A 19,984-nucleotide genomic window follows, 5' to 3' on the forward strand; every position below is an offset into this window, starting at 1 on the left:
AGACTGGGCGGAAAGTACACCATATAAAAGCAGCTTGATGCATTAGTTCTAATGATCCAGCTTCCGTAATGCCCAATTTAATCCAGGAAGAAAACAAACTACTTGTTAAGAAATTCAGAAATGTAGAGGGGAGAATACACATTGAAGAAGAAAGCCCCTGGAGGATGGTTCCTCTCAGCATACTGGAGGATGCTCCCATCTCAAGTCACGCTGCCTTTGTGGTGTCGCTTCATTTTAAGTGAATCTTAGCAATGGGGGTAGAAAGTAGGTTGTTTTCTAAAGCTGACAGCTGAAGGCACCAAACCTCAGGCTCATAGCAGTGTGAATATCTGCGATTACCCAAATTTTATTCTTCTTTCATTAGGACTGATAGTGCAGATCCTTTCTGGTATTAATATGCATAATTCTGTTGGCCTCAGAGGAGCTGTGGCAGGGAGAGACAAAATGAGGATCTATCTGGCCTTTTGCCATTAATAACAAGGAATCATTTATCTGTATTGGAACAAGATGGTGATTGTGCCTCTTTTCCAGCTTTGTGGAACACTCTAAACAGAGGAAAAAATTAGAAAGTATTTTACTGTATTATTTTTGTATTGCAGAGAGGCTGGATAATTCATTCTGGATTCTCTCTCTCCTTGTCAAATAACAGGGTGTACACACTCACTACAAAACAGCAATTTGGAAAATTAATTCCACCACATTAGCATGGTAGTGTTTCACCATCTCTTTTATAATGGCCTGCCTCTTCCTAATACAAATCCATCACACATCAGATACTTACGCTCTAAAAAGAATACGTGTCTCTTTCCTCTGCACCACTCTATTCAATTCAAAACAGGTCATATTTTGCTGTGCACGAAACTGTCAGTGCCCCACTACATGAATGGCTAATGTCACAGAAGGTGCCTCCATGTCCCATCAGGACCCAGGAGACAGAAGCAGAGGTTACCTTTGAGTGGCATTTATTGTAAGTCTTATTCCCACCATAAGGGTTGCTAGCTTGATCTCCTATTTCCACTAAACTATTTATAGTTTTTGCCTTTTTAGAGTGATATTTTTCATTGACACCGAGATTCATTAAGTTCAAGGTTTAAATACACTGCACACAACAAACTATGCATAATACCATGTACTACAAACCTCAGACTGCTTTGACACACTGTCTTCAGCAATGACAGTGAACACAGCAAAAATCCAAGTGTGGCAATTCAGGGGGGTCTGCTGACGTACAACTAATTAACAGTTGGCTGACATTATCACTGTTAGCATTGTATTGTACAGCCATTTTATATGCTCAGGGCCAGGGAAGAGACATGCCTGGGTTTGACGAATGGGCTGTGAATGTTTATTGACAAGTGAAAGCCACAATGTGGGCAAAAAAGAGGATGTGCCACGCACGGTGCCCAAACCAGAAGCAATTTCTGCTCAGACAGGCTGATGACGACTAGCGGATCACCTGGAGAGAGACTCCGATGACCTGAGAAAGCCAGTCTGGGGCCACCTCCAAGGAACAAAAGCTGTGAAAAGTCATGAGTCTTCCCACAGCCTTTTGGATGGAGAAAGAGGTAATAAAGAGACCCTGCCAGTAGAGGACAGGCAGAGAAAGGCCAAGGCACCACGTACAGATGGTGCACCCAGAAAGCTGCCAAGGTTTGATGAGTCAGAGGGATGACGGTGTACAAAGGTATGCCTACTCTGTAGTCACTGCCGCTTACATGGACAAAGCCAAAACATCTTCACCTAGCTGTGCTATGGTTGCTAATTTTGCTACAGCAGCACAAGGTACCATAGGACTGCAGATTCTCACTGAGAAGCTGGATGAGGTCCAGGCAGAGAGTTTGACGAAGCTCCACAGTGCTGTCATCCACACCACCGGTGGTACCCAGGCTGGCAGGCTGGAGGAAAGCTGACCTAGGTAAATCGCTGCAAACAGCAAGTGCTGTAGAAAAGGTATTGAATAAAAGAGCTGGATGTCACGGTGTGGTAAAAAGAACAATGTTCTTGGAGGTTGAATTAGATGGGTTAACTACGGCTTAATGTTTCTGGGTTTTAGTGCCCTCGTTGAAATGGCACATTTTCTAAACACTCTTCAGTACGATTTTTCATTTATTTGAGCAAGAAATACAAAAAGAATGATATTGAAGAAATGCAATTAATGGTATACTTCTGCCAAAATTGTGCTTGAATTGCTCTGAAATTTAGGATACAGAAAGCAAAGCAGTGTTGTGAAAGTTCTTCTGAAAGATTACAGTGAAAATGAATGATATTTTATGCCTCTGATACATTTTTAATGCAATTCTATCACTTTAGAGTACTTCTGTACTCTATGAGACAGAACAAGAAAGGTTGTGTCAGCACATCGGGGCTTCTTCTAGGTTTTCATACCTTCCCTCTCCCCCACCGCCTCTCTTTTGCCTGAAGTTGCTGGGTTCCCCCTGCAGCTTCCCCCTGGGCTCAGACACAAAAAACAATCCGAATTTCCCCATCAAGGTGCCATGCTGAGGGTGGCCTCCCCACCTTTCTCCCAGAGCTGCCCAGCAGTCTCTTTCCAGCAGGGAGACTGCAATAAATCACGCTGCTTGCAGAGAGGTAGCTCTTGATCTGCACGCCTGTACTCGTGCAGTGCGGCAACGTGGGTCCTGTTCCACCTGTGGGCTTTTCCCTTTGCGTTGGAAAGCAAGGCGAGTGGTTAGAAATACATGGCTGATTACCATATTTGTGTTCTGTAATTCTTCACATGTCCGACTCCACCAGGAGCTTAACTGAAGCCAGTGGGATCTTACAGTCATTAACATTTACAAGGCAGCAGTTCACAGTTGTTGAACTAACAACCTACCCCAAAGAAACTGATTTTTCTCCCCTCTAAGTATTGACATGTGCTCCGCTGACTGTGATGCTTATTCACAGTGACAGTGTGTTTGGTAGGATTTCATGTTTTCACAGGATTTGTCTTGTGCAGACAGTTTCTAATTTACCTCTGCTCTTGTTTTAATTCAATCAGCTGATGGAGTGCAGCTGATCTCATGGCACATATGGCTGTTCAGGTTTAAAAAAACCCTCAATATTTGATGGGTTGATCCTTAATGCTTTCTGCTAAAGAATTAGCAAGGCTGCTAATGAGCCAAGGGATCCCAAGTGGGGAAAGGGAAAAATAGAGAATTAGATGCTGTTTTCATTCAGTTTTTTTACCTTGCTCAAATAAGGAGTCCTGTGTTTTACATACTATGACTAGTTTTACAAGGTAGAGAAATTCAAGCAAATTACTCACTGCAGCCATCACATTTAAAATGCCATGTTTTCATAAGTGGCTGTCCTGTGGCCAGGGGGAGTCACAGCCTATTTGTAAGGGCACCTGAGGGCACTCGACCCTGCACAGGAGGCTTGCAGCACCAAGCAGTTATCCTTCTCTGGCATGTTTGCAGCTGCAGTCTCAGTCCTTTCGCTGCTTCCCTAGCTTATTTTTCTCTCCTGAAAAAAACCTTATATGTCCTCCATCCCACATCCCAACCTGCCTCCCCACTGCTCCTCACTGTCCCAAAGGATCGGCTTCTTCTGCATTGACTGGTTGTGTTTGGTTTCCCTGCAGTCCTTGCTTTGTGCTCCTGTTGCTCTGGGAAGCTCCATCAGCTTCCCGCTGGTTCTGCCTCCTGCAGCCAAATGGTGTTTGCAGGCCAAGCACTCCACACTGCAAACGCCTCTCCCCAATTCAATGACACTTCTCATGTCAACCCAAAAAAACAGAGGGAACTCACAAGGCCCAGAGCTCAGATTGCATGTGGGTTTCCTTTCAACAAAGCCACTGCAGCTCTAGGAAATCACAGCTAAGGCTGGAAGATCAATCTCAAACCACTTATCTTACAAACCCTGAATCGCCTACGCCCAACATGCTCCCTTTTCTCCTTAAATCCATTGCAAATACACTCTGAATGTATATCTGAGTGTATCAGATATTGGTTTCAACAGTTAACCTAATGGAGAGACAGGATCCTTGCTGCTCCCATTTTTTTTTTGCACGTAATACAGCAAAATAAACATTTACTCCAAACCCCATCAGTAATAACAGAATATACACTTTCACACACTAATAAAAGCAAATAGGAATCAGCCAAAATTATGAATCTCACTTAGCAAGCCTGTGTTCTAGCAGAGGCAGGGAATAGATCGGCTTTGGATATGTCTCAGCAATTCAGGCAGCAAATGCTCAGGGCACAGTGGAATTAAGGATATTTGAGTAGTATAACTCGTATTTTCCGCTTCAAAGTTTTCAACCATGTCCTCCACCTACAATGCAAAAGCTTACAAGGAATTGCTTTTTATAGCTACAGTCAAGTAACGCATCTTTTCTCTCTCAATTTGACATTACATCTGCAACTTGGTCTTACTGCAGTTATTTACTTCGAAGTCTCTCCTTAGAAGTCTCTCTATCCTTGACGTGCGTGCCTGCAGCTGGACAGAGAAGTCACTACACTTTGAAGAAGTTGCTCTGAATTAGTGCACGGGGTGAGATTAGGTTCAGGATTCCTGCAGTGATTATAAACTCAGCGGGAGTCCTTACAACAGCTCCAATCTCGACAGGGTTACTGTCTTGTTAATCAACCTCCTTCAGGACTCGAAGCGGTTCTGCGCCTCAGTTCTTGGGGGCTTTCTTTGGAAGCCGCCGTTTTGTGCAGAATGATCTGTCGGTTTACAAAGTCTACAGAGCTCTGATACGTGCAGCAAAAACACATCAGAAAAGGCTAGACTGACGCCGTGGCACCCTGCGTTGCACAAGACAGCACAAAAAACTATACATTCCCATCACAGTTAGTGCAAGATAAGATTCGGTGATTTTCAAGCTATGCCTAAGCTGATTTGGAAGCCCAAGTCCAGACGTTAGCTCTGGCTGTGCCCTGGAACCTGTGGGTGGGTGACGGGGTCTGTGCACAAACCAGCCCGGGCCTCCTCTCACACACCAAGGAAAGGAGACACAGGGAAGCAGCTGGAGCAGGTGTGATTTACTCCTACCGCCCTTCATCTTGACTGGGACCTTCAGTAGGACCTGGGGCTTGCTGTGGAAGTGTCTATCCCTTGGAAGATCCGACATGCTACGAACGCAGTATCTAGGCAGGGTGGATGCTTTCTGCTTTGTGTTGTCAAAGAGACAGCTATAGTGGGGTTCCTTAAAAAGATAAATTTTTAAGCATCTTCTTCCTTTTCTGATGTTCTGTAAAGCAGCAGAAGAAAGGGAAAGTGGCCCTTCCTATAATAAACACATTTAAGTGTGCCAGTGATGAGGCATCTTTTCTGAGGGAGAAACAAAGCTTGCAGCTTCCTTGGATCTTCGTCATTCTGCCTCTGGACACCTTTATGGGAACTGCCTACATTCTGTCCTAGCAGAAGTAAACCTTAGCTTTATCATGCAAATAGCACCTCCAACAAAGCCATGGAAACGACCTTCCCTGTTTCTGAAAACCAGAAAATCCACGTTAAAAGTGAATGGATCTGTTCAGCACAAGAAGAGGGCCCAGAGTACAGTACCTGGAAAAGTCTGGATGCCAGTAATTTACGAAGTGAGTAGCTATGGCACATTATTACTGTTGCTGTTTGCACTATCAGTAACAACCACCGCTGCTGATACTGATTTGTACTGTGAGATTACCTAAGAATGGCTTTTGTATTATACAAGTCCTTGACTCAGAAAGCTCACTTTTCAAGACAAAAGAGAGCAGGTGGATCCATCTGGCCTGACTGGGCTGTAGAAGGGACATGTGGGACAGCAATGTTCAAGCATGGGAAACAGAGGTATACCCCTGACCTTACCACCGTTTTTCCACAGTCCTTGTGAAAAAGGAAGCTCTTAAGAGGGGATCTGATGGTAGGCATGGAGGTAATAGGGAAAGTGTTTAAGGCTCTTCCCTGATCTGATGGGAAGTATGGGAGAAATTAATTCATGCAAAATTTAGCACATTGCTGGGTGACAGAAGCTGGCATTATTGGGTGTGCTAAAGTGGTAGCTAACATGTCAGCACTGATTGGTAGACTTGAGGCTTTAAAAGTGGAAACAAATAGCTCTACTGGATGTGATAGAGAAGGAGATGACAGTGATGAGATGCAAAGACAAATGTGATATGGGCAAGACATATGCCTGACAAAACTGTTGGCTTTCTACGACGGAGTTACAGTACTAATGGATAAGAGAAGAGCAACTGACACCTGGGCTTGTGCAAAGTATTTGACACTGTCCTGCATGACAACCTTGTCTTTAAGTTGGAGAGACATGGATGTGATGGATGGACCACTCGGTGTGTAAGGAATTGGCTGGATGATGGCACTCACAGAGTTGCTGTCAATGGCTCAATGTCCAGGTGGAGATCAGTAACGAGTGGTGACGAGCCCCTAAGGGGCTGGTGTTGGGACTGGCACTGTTTAACATCCTTGTCGATGACACGGACAGTGGGACTGAGTGCACCCTCAGTAAGTTTGCTGATGACACCAAGCTGTGTGGTGTGGTCGACATGCTGGAGGGAAGGGATGCCATCCAGAGGGACCTGGACAGGCTTGAGAGGTGGGACTGTATCAACCTCTCAGAGTTCAACAAGACCAAGTGCAAGGTCCTGCACCTGGGTCAGGACAATCCCATGCACAAGTACAGCCTGGGTGGAGAATGGATTGAGAGCAGGTCTGAGGAGAAGGACCTGGGGGCACTGGTTGACAAGAAGCTCGACATGATCCAGCAATGTGAGCTTGTGGCCCAGAAAGCCAACCGTATCCTGGGCTGCATCAAAAGCAGCGTGGCCAGCAGGGTGAGGGAGGTGATTCTCCCCCTCCACTCTGCTCTGATGAGACTCCACCTGGAGCCCTGAATTCAGCTCTGGGGCCCCAGCACAAGAAGGACACGGAAGCATTAGAATGAGTCCAGAGAAGGGCCATGGAGAAGATCAGAGGGCTGGAGGGGAAAACAGGCTGAGGGAGGAGGAGTTGTTCAGCCTGGAGAAGAGAAGGCTCTGGGGAGACCTCACTGCAGCCTTCCAGTACCTGAAAGGGGCCTACAAGAAACCTCTTTGTCAGGGAGGGTAATGATAGGACAAGGGGTAATGGCTTTAAACTAAAAGAAGGTAGGTTTAGATTAGATAGAAGGAGGAAATTCTTTCCTATAAGGGTGGTGAGGCACTGGAGCAGGTTGCCCAAAGAAGCTGTGGATGCCCCATCCCTGGAGGCGTTCAAGGCCAGGCTGGATGGGGCTTTGGGCAACCTGGTCTGGTGGGAGGTGTCCCTGCCCATGGCAGGGGGTTGGAAATGGGCCATCTTTAAGGTCTCTTCCAACCCAAACCATTCTGTGATTCTATGATTCTATGACATCAAGCTAGGAAAATGATCCGTGCAGCAGCGTGAGTGGACATGGGTAACATTACATTTGTTGAGAGAATTTAGAGAGAATTTAGACCAGAATTATACATTTGTGAATAAAGAGTCTCAGTTGGAAATGCCACAGAGCAGCAGTCTGCAAGATTTACATTTAGTCTCAGACAAATCATTGCAAGAGAAGTTCAGAATAGAAAGAGATATCCAGGCTACAGACGTGGAGGATGGGCAGATTGGAGAGGTTATCCACAATGACTGAGTAATCATGTGAGGACAGGAGCTGGAGGATGAAAATGGTGCACTCTGCATTTTAGCCATGTTAAGCCTCAGCAGATAGGGAGATACTGATGTGAAGTGTGTCTTTTGAGCTCTAAGTATGCTTAAACTGCCTACTACCTCCTGCTTTGTGAGAAGCCAGACTCCCAGGTTTGAAAACCCCATGTATCACTTTGTGTGCTTTAAGGTATTCTGAACCTGAGTTTTCAGAATGTTAACTCAGAAAGAAGATGGTAAAGGTAAAAGATGCTGGAGGAACGAGGAGCTTGTTGCTCTGGGGGACACTGGGAAAAGTGCCCTGCAGAGCAGCTCGGCAGTCCTTGGAAGGAAGAGTTATTCTGCCCAGCTCCTCACCCAGGCACCCTGGTGAGTATTTTTGTTCTTAAGCTGCCTTCTCCAGAGAGACACAGGATTGCATCCAGCACCATGATCTGTTCAGACGTGAAAAAGAGGTCTTGGCAATACTGCTTGTAGTGGGTTGATTTATTCAGGTTTTAACCAAAGTAAAAGAATTTGTGAATTAATCCTCATGAAGAAAAGGGTCCTATTCATCCAAGAACATGCTGCATGTTTTATCATGAAGCTTCATAAAAATATTTCTTGAGGAATGTGCCCAAGAGTCGAAGTAGAGAGACAGCACCAGCTTGAAGGTGTACCTTACAATCCCTAGTCATACGGTGCACTTTGCATCATATGAGACTGTATGAGACTAGGACCTCTTATATAGCCACTTTCCTACTCATGGCAGGAACCATGTCTTTTCTCCATTTTTGTGTACTTGAACAATTCACACTTATAAGGAGGAAGACTGGCTTCTTTCACTGCTCTTTTTTAAGTCCCGCATAAAAAAGGGGCGAATGAGCCTCACACCACATCATATACTCAGTGCATCATGAAAAATGGAAAAAGCTCTCATGAATTATACAGTCTGCTACTAATTTGTAACAAAACAACAGGGACTGAGGCTAAGGGTTGTTGAATATGCAGTTCAGTCCTACAAAAGCCTACTTTGTAAATGTTAGCTAACTAAAAGCTCTGCCAGTGAAGTCATAAGCAATCCATCATAATCACCCTTCGATAAACTCTTTGTCCAGTTTACGAATTAAAAGCTGTATTTAACATATTCATGGAGAATGGAGAAATGCCTTTAGAAACAGCAGTCTTAATGCACTACTAATCTCTAAACCAAATATTTATAGCCCTGTAGTTTATAAACAATCTGAAATATTTGGGTAGTGGCTGTCCAAGCTGTGGATGCACAGACAATAATAGGGAGGTTTTGACATTCCTTCTACCTGGTTTGGTGTTTTACTGAGTCTTATATCTGATAGATAAGCATTGCAAATTATTGAATTATCAGTGTAGAAAGAGAACTGAAAAGAACAGGAGTTAAAATTATAAAAGTGATTCACTGTTTATTAGTTTGTCTGCCTCAGAAAATAATCAATATCAAAGTTGATTCAAGCTCAGATCTGTCTGGGTGTGTATTAATTTGCTCCATGAAAATAAAATAGAAATTACTAGGATAAAAGAAATAATAATGAAATATGGAAATAACTGCAGATTTTGCACATTGTCATTATATAATGGACATAATGGACATAATGACATTACATAATGGATTCTAATTAAATCCAGGTGGAAAATGACCTTCCTAGACCTCCCTTCAAAATTAAGATTTTTGACAGTCATGATTAATGGAAACATGCACTTTGCATGGTTTGTAAACCTGAAACATCGTAGTACATTTCAGTTTATAATTTATCCCATTATCTGCTTCTGCATGCATGAAGGTCAGCCACACTGGCACAAAGTAGCAGCGATATCCAGAGGCTCTGGAAGGTTGCTAACACAGATTTATTTATTTATTTATTTATTTTTGGTGGGTAAATATTTTTTGCCTACTTGTTCCTTAGAAAGATCACAATCTACAAGCATAGGATTTTTAACAGCAGTAATTGCAATATCCTTGTTGTTCTCTTGCCTTTTTAGAGTAAACAAAATGGCACTAGAAAGAGAATATTTTTTTTTAGAATTCCTACCCGCAATATTTCTTCAATGCAGCTGTTATCTCCTGTTCCACTGTCCTGTAAACAAAATGAGAAAATAGTTTGTTTGTGTTTTAAAAAGAAATAACAAACAGCAGGTTTGAGGACACGCTTGTCACTTGAAATATATTCAAAACTCTATTACAGTTTCGAAATGAGGCCAAGTCTTTCCAGCCTCTGCAAAGTTGCACCGCTGAAAATTCTCAAATTATTCCCCATCATCACCACAGGAAGATGTAATATTTGCAATGTTTACATATGGCTGGCACATATTTGTATAAATTCATAGGATTTTGTTTATGCCACTTTTGTGCGTGGTTCATGCTGTTTCAGATACACTGCCTATAAGTAGGCATAAGCAAAACGGTTAGTGCCTGTACATAGATCCAATATGTGCCTTTATTTATATTAAATAAATAACATCTGTCTGTATCCTTTGTGCAGGAAAGACTCTGCAGTAATACTGCCTGTGTGAAGTCTGACGATATATAGGGTATGGGCAGCAGTGATGCTGAAAGGAGAGCTGCAGGGGCTGTGACACAAGCTGCCACACCGAGTACCAGGCAGGCAGCATGGCCGTTGTGAGAAGGCTGTGATTCCCTAAAATGCTGACCCCTAAAACCAGCATGTATACTGTGGGGCTGAGGGAGCAGAGGAATTCAGTTCTGAATGATGTGGCTTACTCCAGGGCCATTCTGGAAAGGGGAAATCGGGGATTTGGCAGAGCAGCTATCCCTGCTGGTACGATCCTCTCCTACATGCTCTGCTCAGTTGTCCATTGGGACCCTGACTTCTTCCAGCAAAGAAGTGTCTGCTTGTGGTCCCACCTTTCCTGCTGCCCCCTGCCCATGCTCTGCTTGCGCTGCCCAGCATAACTGGGAAGACAGGGCACGCCGTGGTGCTGGGATGGGATGGAGGTACTGAAGCTGAGGGGCTGCCCATCTCCAGCAGCTCTCCACAACACACAAATGGCTGTTGCATCAAGCAAATTTTCTGGGGGGTTTACTTCAACACATGAAATTTTCTGGTGGACACCAAGTTGAACATCAGCCAGCAATGTGCCCTTGCCACAAAGACAGCTAATGGTAGCTTGGTCTGCTTTAGGAGGAGTGCTGCCAGCAGGTTAAGGGATATGATTCTTCCCCTCTGCTCAGCACCGGTGAGGCCACACCTGGAATACTGTGTCCAGTTCTGGCCTTCCAGTACAAGGGAGTACCTGGACATACTGGAAAGAAGATCAAAGAACAACAAAGGGCCATAAAATTGCTGAAGGGACTGTAGTATCTCTCCTGTGAGGAGAGGCTGAGAGAGCTGGGACTGTTAAGCCTGGAGAAAAGAAGGCTCAGGGGATCTTGTCAATCTCCATAAATACCTGAAGGGAGGGTGCAGTGAAGACGGAGCCAGGCTTTTTCCAGTGGTGCCCAACGCCAGAATAACAGGCAACGGGCAAAACCTGGAACACAAGAGGTTCCGTCTAAACACCAGGAAATGCTTCTTTATGTCATGGGTGTCTGAGCACTGGTGGAGGTTGCCTAGAGATGTTCTGGATTCTCCCTTCATGGAGGCCTTCCAAAGCCGCCTGGAGATGGGCCTGGGCAGCCTGTGCTGGGTGGCCCTGCTGGGGCAGGGCTTGGGCCTGGTGGCCTCCAGAGGGCCCTGACAGCCTCAGCTACTCTGGTTCTGTGAAATTCCCTGAAAAATCCCCAAAGTAAAGATTTTGTTTGTTTGTTTGTTTTCCTTTTGCAGAACAGAACTAACTCAGGAGACAGAAGACTGAAGCTTGAGGCCTTTTCATTTGTGTGTGTATGGAAACAAAGTCAGCGTGATTAATTATTGTCCCCAAAGAGCTAGGAGAGAGGTGAGCTTTGTCTTCACCTCTTATTTTCAAAAAACACCTGGAGGTTCTGACTTTTGAGGTGCCTGTCACCAAATATCAAAGGAATTTGATTTTCTAATGTCCTGAGTTTTTGAATCATAGAATAATTAAGGCCGGAAGAGACCTTCAAGATCATCTGGTCCAACCATCACCCTACTACCAATATCACCCACTAAACCATGTCCTTGTCATCTGAAAATCATAATTCTGTGCCATATCTGAATTTAGGTACTCAAAAACTCATGAGGGACTTTCAAAAATGGGTGTCTTTGTGCCTACCAGACCCAAATGATACAATCAGCCAGTCCGTGCAAGTTGTGTTCCTGAATGCCATCACTGCCACTCCCCAGCTTGAGCTGTGTCACCGAGGACACCTGAATTCACAGCCTCCCATAGCCTAGCACCTGTAACCAAGGTCAGAAGCACCACAGCCATGCATAAGTAAGGGAACAATTTATGTTTCATAATTTTTTGTGGCTGTTATTTTCATGCCAATTCATAAAAAGTTATAAGGTCTTTATTGTCAGCACTCTAGCTGATCTTTGCTGAGTATGGCCCTTGATGGTTAGACAAATGAATTGCATTAACTCTTGGTGTAACACATCCTTTCAGCTTTACAGTCACCAGGAGTTACACCACTGATTTCAAAGGGAAAAAATTGTACTACGAAGTCAGTCTGTGGAGAATTACTTGTATCCTGTGTACTGATGCTAAAGAGCAGCGGCAGTCCCATTCGGACAGGCCTGTTCTCATCACACCAGTGTCTCCACGAGCTGCACAATGCTGTGTCCCACCTTCCCTGCCGCTGGGGTAGGAGACCAAACAAAATAGTTCATGTTGTCAATGAAGCTAACAAGGCAGAGAGAAACATGCATATAGAAACTGCACAACAGTCTCTGGACATTTTAGAATTTTAGAAATTGTATTAGCTATTTTTTATTTGTCTCTTCTGTGTGGGTTTCCCTCTATTTTCTTCTTTTCCTTCCCCAGAGCCTGGTATATATTCTTATGGAGATCAGCGGTGAGTGGTGTCCCTCGAGCATCCATATTGTGACTGGTAATGTCTAATAACTTTATTAATGACATAGTGCAATATAGTTCACTCTTAGCAAGTTTGTGGATGACACCAAGCTGAGTCATACAGTTGACACGATAGAAGGAAGGGATGCCATGACAGAAGGAAGGGCATGTAGTGATAGAACAAAGTGTAATGGTTTTAAATTGAAAGAAGGCAGATTATGATTAGATATTACAATGAAATTCCTCACTCAGAGGGTGGTGAGGCACTGGAATAGGTTGTCCAGAGAAGTTGTGGATGTCCCATCCCTAGAAGTGTTTAAAGTCAGGTTGAATGGAGCTTTGGGCAGTCTGATTTAGTCAGAGAAGTCCCTGCCCATGGCAGAGGGGTTGGAACAAGAAGAACTTTAAGGTTCCTTCCAACCCAAACCATTCAGTTGCTCTATTCTATGATCCCACTAACTACAGTGGAGAGTGTAAATTCCTGATCCTCTGTGCTTTGCTTACAGAGCAATGAATCTGCTGCCCTACACAAAGTTCACTGTTCTCCTCCATAGCCATCTTATACAAGGAGGCATGAGATGACCTATCACCTTATGCTGTATAAAATGCATAGATGCTAAAATACAGCTTTTTGTTATTGCTATTATTTATTTATTTTTTCTCAAGGCAAAGTTACTGAAGGTAAATTTGGCAACAGTATTTCAGAGTAGGTTTAGAAACAAGCTTCTGTTTCAAAATTAAATATTCCTCCTAGAAGTGTAATGAAATAAGTCTGCAGATGCTCATCAGCAAGAAATTACACTTTCCATTACCACAGAACTAAAACTATAGCTATACTCCCCAGCAAATCAAATCTCTGGGCAGAGAGTAAAAAATCTTTTCACTTCTCTCTCTTAGTGTGATCACAGTGACTTTCAAAAGGCAAAAATAAATCTGGAAATGCAAGACCAAAGACGTTATGAAAAAAATAAAGTAATATTTGGAAAAAATAAAAACAAATGATTTCTACACCATCCTCTTTGTTCTTCATCTTTTGAATGCCAAACATAAATTTATACATTTATTTTTGCTTTGAATCCTGACTTGCTTGTAAGTATCTTCCATTACTGTTAATATGAAAGTTTCTAGAGTAATGGTGGAGAAGTTAGAATCCATGTCTTACACACAACAGGCAAAGTCTATTTCATGTGGCTTGCAGCCATAATGTTTTTCTTTGTGTTATCGCATAATACAATGCAGAGTGTTGTGGGACCTAGGACAGGTCTGGAAGGTGTCTGAGCCCTGGGTTTGGAAAAGATTCCTCATTCTCATTCTTAAAACTTCTCTTCTCCACTACATCTCTACTTACACTACAGGGGAACCATCACTGCCTGTGAATCTGACAAGTTGAATATAACTTCATGGTTGTATTATAACTACAAAAAATAAAAACTAGCAAATATTTCTTGAAATCTGAATTAAAAGCAGAGATTACATTACCTGTGGGCACCAAATTGCACAGAGCTCTATTTGCATGAGTGGACCTGCCTGATCCATACAATGTTGTGCTGGTGCTGTCTGCATGATGTAGCACCTGCAAAAGGATGATGTCAAAGTGCCTGCAATCTGCACAGGGCAGTCATTCCACCTTCTTGATAGTGTACATGCCACAGAACACCTGTGCAATAAACGTTTGAATTTCTTTAAAAAAAGGTTTTGAGGTTGCTGTTCCCTAAGTTGCTGAACTGCTACCCTGTATTCATCCTGACACTGATGAACGCAGATTGTTTGTATTTTGAGATCTTTCCTAAGAAGCTTGCCTTACTGACCCTCCAACAAACCATGTTGGTGAAAATATTGGCAAAATATTGGCGACCCTTGGGGAACTGTGGGGGGAAGAGGGCTCGAGCCTCTTCCTCCTGCAACGTTGCTGTGCCCATTGCCTTTGCATCTCACCCAGTGTGGCCTGGGGATCTGCAGACGTCCACATGCACGTGCGGTGGGGCATCGTCAGGTGGGAGGCTGCGAGGAGCTGCTGCCAAGGAGCACGGCAGCGGCTGCTGGAGAAACAGCCGGGAGCATTGCGCCAATGATAACGCATGGAGCTAATTACCATGCAAAGCACAGAGAACCGTAAGAAACGAGGATGACTAAAGGCTACACCAAATCCTTGAGAAACGGTATGTCATTTCAGGAAAAAAAAAAAAAAGACTACATCTGTACAAATTTTATTGCAGAGCATTACTTTATTTTTTCTTCCTTTACCAACAGATTTCACGTGGAGGTATATAAAGAAATTCCTCAGAAAGGAATTGCCTGTCTCTGATTCCCTCCTTTCAAATCTTTGCATTAAGAAAAGAAAGAGGAATCTTTTGCCAGATTAACCTAGGAGATTTCTGTGGTACAAGCCTTTGGTGTTATTTCTATTTGTGCTCTTTGCTCTTACAAAGCCTCCGGGAGTTACTGAATTTAGCCTCCAACACAAATTAGGCATGATTAAGATCTCTGGGAGGCTGAGGCGCACACTCAGCAGCCTCGCTGCTCTATTCGTGACCCAGGCTTGCTGTGTCGCATTGGGTTGCCATTCACCTGCCACCATTGGCCACCATGTACCCAGCTTTGCTGCCCAAAGCGAGGTTTTAGGCAGGAAATGTTGGCATAAGCCAAAGACTGGGAAGAAAGAAAAAAAAAAAAAAGGAAAAATAAAAATAACCCACATGGGTGGAACTTGATCTGAAAGCGCATCAGAAATGTTTCTTGGCCAGGCAGGACCATAACAGTAAGGAGATACACACACATGCACAAGCATACGTAACATTTTGTGTGTTATCCATTTCTTATAGAAGAACTTCACAGACTGTAAAATAAACAATATGGGAAAGATAAGTGCAGGGAGATCCAGGAGACATCAGTACAAGGAAACAGCTGTGTGCTTAGAAAAAAAGAAAAATATTCATTCCCATTATGAAATGAGAGTCCCAAATCTTAAGTTTTACTGGCAGTCATTTCTCTGGAAGTGCTGCATCCAGATGCATGTGCATCATTCCTTGCATCATACAGATGTGCTTTTCCCAAACTTTATTTTTGTTAGATTACTTTTGTGGGGCAAAGCTTGTAGGTGCTTTCCTTATCTTTTTACTTGCTCATATGTGTGGCCTCTGCCTGTTCGGTCGTGGAGAACTGTTGCCCTCCCCAAAATTTCCCTTCAATCATTTCTCTGAAGAGATCTCAACACCTTCAGTTTACGGAGTAAAATGATGAATTTTAGCAGGGAGATGTGCCTGAGACCTGAGAGCTGACTTTTGGGGCATTTATGGAAAAACAGCCAGGATGTAAATTAATTTATGCAAAATTAATTTGCACATGCCCTGTAAAGTTTTGTAGAAATTTAAGGTTTAACTTGCTGTTGATTTCCTTATACATGGTAGATCTTTAACAGGCTCTCTATGGGGTAGCTGCACTAAACCCATGATTCTCTGGAGACATGCAGGAGTTCTGACCTCACGAAAGGTGGGCTAGTTAAAACATTAGATCTGAACCTGCTACAAACTCATTTTTTTGTCCTTCAGGGAATGTCCACTTTTTGGAATTCATTTTTGTTCTGAACTGGGGGTCAGACACTGAGGTGTAGACTTTGTCCCACTGGCGATGTTAATTTTATTTTAATGTCCTGTTACAAAATATCAAGTGTGGCATTGGCTGCAGAATGAAATTTTAGGAAGTGTACTTCAGTCCGTCTGAGAAAAGAAGGTATGACCTATTTGAAACATTTTAATACCAAATTTAAATAAATGTAATTAAAAATTATAGTTAAAGAAAAGATAGAGCTCCAAATCAAGAAGTCATTAACACAAAATATTGAAATGTTTCACTCTGGTAATTTTTGACTTTAAAAAATGTTTTCTCCAAACAAAAATTAAAATAGGATGCACACGTACACATGCAGACACTTTTCAGTACTGACAAACGGACAGGGTCAATATGGGAAATGACAAAGTACACAAAACATCTGACCAGATCAGAGTTTGGAATGGCCTCTTTTTTCTCGATGACTAATGGGACTGGACCTTCACAGGTGAAGTGCTTCCCCATCAGCAGTGCTTCCCTCTACTTTAAGCAGGCTGGGTGTCAGGGAGCTGGGGCACACTGCTGTCCCCCCGTGCCACTCACTGGCCTTGGTAATGCTGCCCAGTTCAATGGCCAAGAGCCCTCGTAGCTCACCGAGTGTGCAAGCAAGCAGGACTGGGCAGTGCACGGTTATGCCAAGGAAAAAGAAATGAGGAGACTGCCAAGGAAGCTGGATTTTCTGTTGTTCCTGTTTTTTGAAAGCTTTTCTTTGCAATCACGCTGTTCCTTTCTACTGATTTAGAGTGCCAGTGGCCACAGTCTTGACAGAGTATTCTCCTGTGCTCCGCACTGCTGTGATAGGAGGTTTCACTTTTACTACAAGGAATTGCTGCTATTTCCTTAGACACTGAGATGTGCAGGAGGGAGATGGGGATGAACGGCTGAATTCTGCTCAAGCTCTGTGTCAGAAAGTGTTGCACTAATTAAAGTTATTAAAGCCATCTAATTTACAGTCACTGTTAATAAACTGTTGCCCTTAATATGCTCATTCTTTTTTTGAAACAGTCTTCATATTTATAATGGGGATTATTTATCCTACCATGGGATCTTGAAACATTGCTCTTGCTTCAAAAGGGAAGAGGAGAAAGGTTAACAAAGATTTTATTCCAAGAAAAGAAAAGAGGAATAAAGAGCAAGCGATGAAAGCCATTTGCTTGAATGGAAGTATCCATGTATACTAATTGGGGGTCTCACTGTAACTGGAATGTCATCATGCCCCAGTCTCGTACCAGGAACTGGGAGATATTCCATCAAATCGAAGAAGATGAATCAAAAATATCCACAAAGAGAGAGAAATGTAGAATAGAAAATTAGAATAAACTTGCCATGCACACTAGAGAGGAGAAGCTAATTGGCCAAGAGTGCCTTTTATTCACAGTGAGAAACACTCGCTCAGAACAGCCTGCTCAGCAGCTCACCCACAACTGGGGCAGGACAGCAGCTTTTGGAGACCAGAGCCTCTGAGAAGGAAAACTGCAGAGGAGTTAATGAACCCCCAGTCCAGAGTACCACCAGCCTTAGGCTGTGCTGGCCCTACATGCAGACCCAAGGAGCCAATGGCCAAGGATGTCCAGGCTAGCATCTAGGTGAAAATGGATTTACTGTGGTTGTAGAAGTAAAGGCACTCACTCAATTATATTTTTACTTTTTAAATAGGAGGAATGTAGGAACTGAACTAAGTATGGAAATCCCAAGGTCAGGAAGTGAGGTGATGCTGAGGGGCCACAGTCTGGGTTGCTGCTGGGGGCTTCTCTTGAACTTAGGAGCCTAGTTTAGATGGGATTTAGAAGTGGTGGGTCTAGCCATAAGTGGAGTGGTTAGGGTAGGATTCTTCACACTGATGAGATGGTCTGAGTTCAAGTTCACATCACAAAAAAATCAAGAGACTGAAAGGACAAGAACCCTTCTGAAACCTCTTCACCCTCCCCACCCCTGAGGGCCATCAAACAATCAGGTACTGGAGCTGCACTGGTAACATTTCATCTAATAAAAGATGCTTGGGAGCCTCAAATGAAACCTACCGGCAGATCGGTGGAACAATTTTATAGGCTTTTACATTACATTCATAAAAAAGAAAAAAACAAAACTAAACACATCAGAATTACACTGACCCAGCAACAATAAAAGGGAGCTGTAATGGAGAAGAACTGCATTGTTCTATTAATAAAATATAAAGGTTTTATTGTTATTGGGAAAGATTGATTGTATCAAATCAATACCATGTCACAGTATATTAATGTTTTTCTTCACTAATGAAAAAATAGGGGCTGATGTGATTACACTTTCTCGCTACTCATCTGAAGAATATATTGGAATGATAGTAATGAAGATTGCAACTTGCAGTTTTAATCCTTTCTACGTGCTCAGCCCGGGGAGGTGCTGAGCAAGTGACCTGAAGGCAACTGACATGCAGCAAAATGCTGTCGACAACCCCTTGCATGGATTCCACAGCCCCCCTTCCCATCCGAAAACTAGAAAGAGCCAGTGGGGTCCTCTGGAAATGCCTTCAGCTTGTTACATTTTCTACAGCACTATATGCATACTCTGAGTGTATTAACTGACTAGTTGTTTGACACAGCTGTCTATCTGTTGCAAAATTTCCATTATGGACCCCAGAGTGACTGGGGTTTGCAGCAAGTAAGGCTCTTTTTGCAAATAAAAGGGCTCCTCCCCTTAGCCCACATGGTGCTTCCACAGCAGCCCCAAGGAGCCCGCCCTGTGTGTGATAGAGATCAGTTTGGCTCCCCATTAGACGCCCATTCTCCCTGCTACACGGATGGCCAATTAGTGTCAACTGGAATGCACTATTTTTAGTGATGTGGCCGCTTGTCCACTAGGACCTGGACCGAGATCAATAGACTGCATTTAGTGTATTGTCTGTGTTCATTTGGGGAGACTATATAACATCTGTAAAGCAGCAACAGTTGGAAAAACAAGTATTGTGGAAATGTTAATCTTTTAGTGACATTTTAATATGAATATACCATCATTTAGCATAATATTCAATAAATTAAAGGGATTATTTTGCCAAGAGATCCTTTAAAATGTTAATTAACAATAAATCAATAAAAACTATTCAACATGAAAATCAATTACATCCCTGTTTACATTATTTAACTCCAAACATTTCTGTTTTGTGTGCTTGTAATTAGCAAGCTATAAAAGATGCCATAAATAGGCGCATAATGAGAGGAACTGTTTATAAATGATAATTGGTATTCATTCCCACTGAGCTAAAGGTTATGTGATTACAAACTATCATGCAGAAAGGGTTAATCCTCTTACATATATATGGATTTACAGTACAGAGCTCTGCAGAAATCTCTCCCACAAAAGACCCCTGGTAGAAGAAAGCCCCAGATGAGGGCTTGATGGGGAGAGCAACATCTATCAGGTGTTTGTTAAAGCCTGTTTACATACATCTGGAAATGGCTCATGGGGAAAAAACCTATCCTTTGGGCGGTGGTGGTAGGGATAAGAAGCAGAATCTGGCATGAGGAAATCAATGTTGATAAAACATCATTATGTGAACAATACCTGCTCTAAGTCAAAAGGATAGAGATTGACGTAGAAATGCTATTAAAAATCAGGGTGGATATCTGCTTAATAAAACTGAGGACAGAACAAAGGAAACAAGGGTGTTTTCTGCCAAGGTGGGGAACAAAGATGATGCTTCACCCACTACCTCAGTCAAAGATAGGGCCAGGAAAGGTCTGGCTTTCACTGAGGGCTAAAATAGGATTACGGAATCTTCAAGAGGCAGCCCAGAGTCCAAAACACTGAGCAGCAGCCTGTATCTCCAGAAGGTAACACCAGA

At 43.1% G+C, this 19,984-nt stretch overlaps 1 protein-coding gene and 1 long non-coding RNA gene across 7 annotated transcripts in view; one reads left to right on the forward strand and one right to left on the reverse strand.

Annotated features, from left to right (window-relative positions):
* Positions 1-19,984, reverse strand: part of AFF3 (ALF transcription elongation factor 3) — a 339,923-nt gene that overhangs the window by 181,485 nt on the left and 138,454 nt on the right. For all 6 annotated transcript variants that reach the window (XR_010826790.1, XM_066984090.1, XM_066984089.1 and 3 more), the window contains exon 4: positions 9,660-9,704. Coding sequence is in view for 5 of the 6 variants with exons in the window: in XM_066984090.1 (XP_066840191.1) it covers positions 9,660-9,704 (45 nt within the window). In the remaining variant the exon portion in view is untranslated. The remainder of the gene's footprint in view (positions 1-9,659; positions 9,705-19,984) is intronic.
* Positions 1,005-18,419, forward strand: LOC125180086 (uncharacterized). The gene is made up of 3 exons (XR_007158328.2): positions 1,005-11,982; positions 12,532-12,598; positions 13,459-18,419. It is a non-coding gene; the product is annotated as an uncharacterized lncRNA (long non-coding RNA).

This window comes from Anser cygnoides, chromosome 1 (genome assembly GCF_040182565.1).
Source record: "Anser cygnoides isolate HZ-2024a breed goose chromosome 1, Taihu_goose_T2T_genome, whole genome shotgun sequence".
Taxonomy (NCBI): Eukaryota; Metazoa; Chordata; class Aves; order Anseriformes; family Anatidae; genus Anser; species Anser cygnoides.